Here is a 6,788-nt window from a genome sequence, read left to right on the forward strand (position 1 = left end):
ATGTCAAAGAAATTTGGGCCGAGCTGAAAAGGTCTTTTCATATCTTGCTAAATCTGAAGGGGTTTATCAATATTCGGCAATGGTTGCTGGAATGGGTAAATGTTGCATCAGATCTTCACACAATGTATTTTGCTGTGGCTATATGGCACATCTGGGGTAACAGAAATAACATAAGAAATAGTGAGAGTTTGCCTCATCCGCATCGTGTGGCTGGGAAGATTAAAGCCTATATTGATTTCATCTTATTGAACAATTTCAGATTGAAGCAGTCCACTAGGCGTGAGAGCCAAACATCAGTCCAGAAATGGTCTGCGCCGCCGGAGGGTTCGGTGTTGATAAATGTTGATGTTGCAATCTTCTCCCAGTCATCACGAATGGGAGTGGGCATAGTAATAAGAAGTCACCTCGGACTAGTGCTAGCAACCAAAAGGAGGTATGTGGACCAAGTGGTTAACCCTGAACCGGCGGAGGCCATTGCTATCTGTTGTGCACTAGAATTTGCTAAAGAAGCGGGCTTCCAAAGAATTGTCGTCGCATCTGATTGCACCACTTTGGTCAGCAAAGTGACAACTGCTGCGATGGACAGATCTCAATCAGGTGTCATCGTTTTTTATACTAAGAGTAGGGCTCCAAAGTTTGTATCTTGTTTGTTTACTCATGTTAGTCGGTCATGTAATATGGCAGCTCATGTTCTGGCAAAATCATCGGAACATGATCTTGGGTCATGTTGGTTCGATGAAGTTCCTGAGATAATCAAGAACATTGTATGTAATGAACAATCTCTGTTTGTATAAATAAAGTTGCCATTTGTCTAAAAAAATCATCTTAACATTTTTTAACATGATGGAGTAAACTACTACTAGCATAGTGCACAAGAAACGAAATTTACTTTGGCACATGGGAGCATATGCTCCTACCATCGAAAAATATATTTCAAAATGTCAAAAAATCCGAACACAAATTTGACGTGCACATCTCAACATTGTATTTACACACGGCAAGTTTCGGTGAAAACCCGACATTTCATACACCTTATGTAAAAAAGAAAAAAACATGTCTCATGAAAAGCCTTTTTTAACACTAAATTTTTCCTTTCTTGCATGTGAGACAAAAGTTCTCGATTTTCCACTAAACGAGTTTATATGCACGTAGAATATCGAGATGTACGCAAGAATCATCTTGTCAGAATTTTGTGACATTTTAAAATATGTTTAGAACACATTTTAAAATCCAGGAGTATATCAAAACGCCACTCTCGAGAAGAAACTGCTACTGGGTTGGGCAAAAACAAAAAGATGAAACCATTTGAATGTGGGCTGAAATGCTGAATATATTTATTCTTTAATCCATCACATCAGTTTCACGACAACAAGGTCAATTCATTTGTTCCCCTCTACAGTATCCCAGCAAGCTCGCCATCGTGCTACCGAATGGGCATCTCTCTGATAGTACCCCTTTAAACATCATAGTGCAGCCTCAGGAACATCAGGTCAAAAGGCTACAAGGCTATATAAATCATCACATGCTCTGCTTCAGGTGCAGACGCTGCGTTTGCGACATCTACGCTGCTCATCTCCCTGTCGAAAGGAAGAGTTCGGATATACATATGGACCGGAGGAACTGAAATTGTTGATAAACATTCAGAAGACAGACCGTTAGACATGATGAATCCATTGATAAGATGCACATGGGTGCATGGTGGAGAGCAAAGGCCCTATGCTAGTACTATTCGTTAAAAGAAGAGAAATACCTCCTAGACGACATCAGACGGGAAGAAGTGGCTGCCTCTCATCAGATCCATGGCGGTGTTTAGCCTGTATGCACATATGGAATGGTTGTCAGACTTACAAATTTGGCAAAAACAGCGCCTTGAAAGTATAGTTACCTCACTTGCCACCGTGTCAACTTTGACAATTACAGATTCCTCTAATCTGTTGGACAAGGCATCCATCAAAACACACATATTAGTATATTACTAATGAAGTGCATCAAGTTTTCATTGGCTACAGAAGAAAACAATTAATTTCTTCTGAAGGCGGATCGCAGGATGAAACTTCAGAGCAATTTGGGTGCACCAAGTATCAACTAGTCGAGTACAAAACATGACTGACCTGTCATCCTCAGCATCAGACATCTCAATTTTGCTGCTTGGCACTTGATCCTTAATTTGGTTTGCGAGATACTGCAACAAAGACCCATCAAAAACATGTAAGGGTAGAAGTAACTTCAATGATTGAATCAACAAAGAAGGGAAGGCAGGTTACCTGATGCATAGATATAATTACTATCGATATTCCAAGAACAAAATTTATAGTCAGAGTATGACCGAACAGTATAGCAGACGCTATCCCAGTAAAGATTGTGGCGATTGTGGATGAGTACTTCTTCAAAATTGTATCTGCATTCACCATTAATGTGCTGAATCTCACCACATTCACTTTCCAAAACTAACATACAGTAACCAAATTGCACATCATAGAATTAGAATATACATGTATATATGTATGCTCCCATGACTTAGGACTGAATAATTAGTGCTCATGTTCAGTGTGTTTTGTGTACTCCGATTTTAAGCAAAAACTTCGATTAGTTAGATGCTGAATATTTAATGGCAAAGTTTTGGTGTGTACATGCCACGTAAATAGAATAAGAAGTCTTCAAGGATACTGAAGAAACGTGGTACATTTCAAGAGCATGTCAAACAATTACTAGGGAAGTTTTTATGCTGGTAACATACCTGCATATTTGAAGAAAAATGACGAAAGTATGCCTTGTGCAGCATTGTTGCAAATAAGAAACATGGTGGCCTTTGAATGCCCTTCCAGAATGTGAAAGCTACGAGGCCCTGTAAATTTTACACAACCAATATCTTATAGCAAGCTAACATAAGGCCAATTTGTATCCACAGAGCAAAATGTTTTGGCAACACAACACAGAACAAAAGAAAAGGACACAAAAGTTACACTGTTTATCATGAAAGAGATGTACTCCAGAAAATTACCTTGGATGAGGGCAGTGATCACAAGCCCAAGGAAATTAAATATTGCACCATATCCATACAAAAATAAGTTCTGTAAAGATGACAAGCATGATGAGAAGTAGCTTTTTAGAGAAATAGAACAAATGCATTAATATACTTAGGACATTGTCATTGAGTAGCAAATAGTGCCTGACAGAAATAGCCATAGAAGAGTACACAAGGATATGGTCATACCTGAAGATATATGCTGGTATCGAACTGGCTTTTCAGAGCCTTTTCATTGTAAACTGAGGCCAATGCAGGAACTGTTATCTGATTGCGCACAAAATTAGTACGCAATGTCACATGTCACCTTAATTCTACTCTCTAAAAAAATTCATTTTAACACTTTGTTAACAACATTCAAATGAGAAAGAAAAGCTCCATATTGTCCCCATGTGAAACATTTGAATGTATAAATTCTATCCCAGAGTGCTTACACAGCCAATTATTCTTTCCACTGGAAAATTACTACAAGTTCTGGATCATATTAGGTAGACGCTGAAGTTGCAGGTAACCAAAAGCTGAACCGTAATATCAAGTAATATGGTTGAAAGCAAGAAATAGCATGCACCAAGCACTGTACCAACCAGACAAAAAACTACAACATTTCTGATTAATTACAGCTAAGGAGCAGGGCCTATACAACTATTACATAAATGATAGTTCTGCTAGCCTCCCAAATTTCATCAGCAGGCTACTCAGGCACAAATTGTTTGAAAGGAAGTATGAGACAAATTAATTAAAAACTGAGCCAAAAGTCAAAACTTACAAAAAATAGTGTGTATAGGTAGGCCCCAGCTGCAACAGGAAGACCAAGTGCAGTAGAACCTTCAGGCAGTGATTTCAGCTGATTAACAGATATTCCAATTAACAACAGAGCAAGGGCTTCCCACTGTTGACAAAAAACAGGATGATGTCAATTACACAAGTTCATGGCATCGCAAAATAAGTTCAGATACATGACTGATGGTAATTAAGAGAAAACTTACCTGAATTGTGGAAAAACGCCTCCTCAGTAACACCTTTAGGAGCACAGCAATTATCAGAACCTACAAACATCGATATAATACATACTTATGGTTACAGACCACAAAAGTGTACTCCAGATGCAGCCAGGCCCCAAATGAATGTTAATGGCTGAAAGGCATATTCCAAAACTGAGATTACTAGGAGGTCATGCATCCAACTAAAAAAAAGGAGGTTGTGTATCTTGCAAGTAAATCGTGAACGAAAGAATGTGTGGCCCATGCATGCATGGACCAACCTTGAGATTGTGCAACTACCAAGACTCAGACATCTAGCATCTTGTAAAGAAGGAAACTACAATACCTTGAGATTACCCAGCATTTTCACTGTCGCAGGATTAAAGTATAGCTGCATAACACAGAGGAACAATTCTGTTGGTTAGAAATTTTGCACCAGATTCAAGTTACACCAATATAAATGTTGGGCTCCGCTAGTTTACTTTTTTAACAGAAAAGAGAGAGTGAGAAAAGGTTACTATGCCAAGTCAAATTACCGAGGTCTTATCAATTCTTTACCTGCATTGTAAACTTCAAATAATTGTTGATGGCATAGAGAAAAGCAGGCACCGCGAGAAGAACATTGTTGTGGGCAGCCTGTCAAATGGTAAATAATTAGCATCACATATTAGATCACTGAATTTCTGCTATTTTTGCCTTCACAACAAAAATATAGGTAGACTGACGGACAGTAGAAAGTAATAAATGATTAGCCATCAGTTAAGTTATGCTATCGTGTAGCAATTTGACAGCATATGGCCAGGTAATGGGGATACACAACCACAAGTTCTCTTCAAACAAGATAGCATGCATATCCATCATGCGGGTTTTTCAATTGAAATCAGGCAAGGAATTGACAAGATGTTGCATAGTTACTCACCTGCACAAATGTTGAAACTGTGAGAAGTGGCTTCTCTCCCACCTTTACACGCCTAGCCTGCATGAGGTAAAACCAAACATGATAAGGGAGTCAGTCACAGAAATCACCACAAAAGGAAGTCTTATCTAATCAATGTTGCGAATAAAACGTGAGAATATTATACAGAATGTTCATTCAGCTAACTTGGCAGCAAACTCAAGTGAACAAACAGAACACCTAACCTCACAGGAATTAGATTATTTTCTAATCTCGATAATAATCAAACTAAAGAATATGGACATGAAGACGAATCATATCAAAGCAACGGATTACAACGGAACTGGCGATGATTCCACATACCTGGAAGAACAGCATGATGATGGCAAAGATAACTTTTGTAATCTCTGTCAAGAAGTTCACACTGACTGGGCTAAATTTGAATTTCCCATCCACTTTACACATGTATACCAATATCGGCTACAGAAAAGGAGGTAGAAATGTGTCAACAGACATGAGAATGTGCAACATGAAATGCCCATAAGTTAATGAAAACCTGGATGAAGATGCTCAGTTGGCTACATAATTTATTAACACTGTTACTCTAGTCTTAATAAATCCTAGAATTAATTTACTGTTAGGTATCAGCGATACGAGTTATAGAAAAGTCTAGATAGTAAGCAGATATCGGTTCTTCTACAGGCAGCTGGCACGTGTTTCTAGGCAAATGCTAACATCAGTATACAGTGGAGAGCATCCAAGGAAGCACTTCAAAACATCAGTACTTTTTCATCTATTAATGCCCCCCTTCTGCAACAATGGGCGCCGTCTAGTCACTCTAGTAATACAAAACTGACACTGAGAAACAGAGCTCAGGAAACTCCATACTGAAAAACTAGCATCAGCCGCTACTGCAGCTAACCATATGCACAAAACAGCGAATTAATTAACCCCGAAACCACTCAATTCGCCCCCTCCACCATCCCATCGCAGCACAACACTAACTGTTCAATCGTTACACGACAGTATGACACTTAGCAAATTCGAGACAGGCCAGACACACTGATAACACCGAGCAGAATGCAGAGAGGAAGCAAGCGTGACCTGGAGGCCGGCGAGGACGCAGTCGCCGGATACGAGGAGGACGTTAAGCGCGCGCTGCCGCGACGACACGGTGCTCCGGTGGCTGTCGTAGGCCTTGGACACGGCCGCCGCCGGCACGGCAACCTTGGCGTGGCACACGCTGCATTCCACCTCCCCGCTCATCTCCTCCGCCTTAGGAGGAGTCCCGCCAAAGCCCTGCGTACGATTCGGGGGAGCAGCGCCGACAAATGGCGGAGGGTTCCGGAGAAATCGCCCCAGAAATCGCGGAAAATTGCGGGCCGGGCAGGGGCGAACCGTGGGGGAGGCGGGAGCCCTAGCCGCCGGCGGGCGCGCCCACCATGGGACGGGAGCTCGCGGCGGCGGAGGCGATCGCGATGCGAAGCTCCTGGAGGGCGCGAGGCGGAGGGCGAGGGGCAATGGGGGAGCGGAGGAGAGGGAGAGGTCAGAGGCGAGGCGAGGCGAGGAGCGGAAATATAAATTCCGTGGGAATATCCCATCGAGAACGAAAGGGGAAAGGGCTTTTCTGCGAGGTTTTATCTTTCCATGAAAGCCCCTGGCATTTACGTGTTTCCGTAGGAGGCCCCTCGTATTAACATCTTGCCTCTCTTTCCTTGGGGGCAATAATGGGTGTAATTTTTTTCTAAAAAATGAGTAGTGTATTTTCTTCAGTTTCTGCACGCATGAAATGCTTATTATCCTGTTTTTTTTGATAATCTGTGCTTATTATCCTGTTACCAAACTGATGTTGTGCTGAACTATTTTTGCATTTTGTAAAACTATGCAA

General features: G+C 41.1%; 1 protein-coding gene across 3 annotated transcripts; it reads right to left on the minus strand.

Annotated features, from left to right (window-relative positions):
• Positions 1-1,312: 1,312 nt before the first annotated feature.
• LOC123062850 (CMP-sialic acid transporter 3) lies at positions 1,313-6,483 on the minus strand. 3 transcript variants are annotated; one of them, XM_044486526.1, is made up of 15 exons: positions 6,299-6,483; positions 6,005-6,199; positions 5,264-5,380; positions 4,925-4,981; positions 4,564-4,641; positions 4,352-4,396; positions 4,012-4,071; positions 3,792-3,914; positions 3,215-3,292; positions 3,002-3,071; positions 2,738-2,845; positions 2,265-2,398; positions 2,112-2,182; positions 1,751-1,931; positions 1,313-1,620 (listed from the first exon to the last, which is right to left on the minus strand). In XM_044486526.1, the coding sequence occupies exons 2-14, from the start codon at positions 6,164-6,166 to the stop codon at positions 1,754-1,756; spliced, it is 1,281 nt and encodes a 426-aa protein (XP_044342461.1). In that variant the 5' UTR covers positions 6,167-6,199; positions 6,299-6,483; the 3' UTR covers positions 1,313-1,620; positions 1,751-1,753. The 3 variants fall into 3 exon arrangements, with proteins under 3 accessions (XP_044342461.1, XP_044342463.1, XP_044342462.1); XM_044486528.1 differs by having other exon boundaries at positions 1,751-1,814; positions 1,886-1,931; positions 6,005-6,483; XM_044486527.1 differs by having other exon boundaries at positions 1,751-1,814; positions 1,886-1,934; positions 6,005-6,483.
• Between the last annotated feature and the right edge of the window lie 305 nt (positions 6,484-6,788).

Source organism: Triticum aestivum, chromosome 3A (genome assembly GCF_018294505.1).
Source record: "Triticum aestivum cultivar Chinese Spring chromosome 3A, IWGSC CS RefSeq v2.1, whole genome shotgun sequence".
Lineage (NCBI taxonomy): Eukaryota > Viridiplantae > Streptophyta > Magnoliopsida > Poales > Poaceae > Triticum > Triticum aestivum.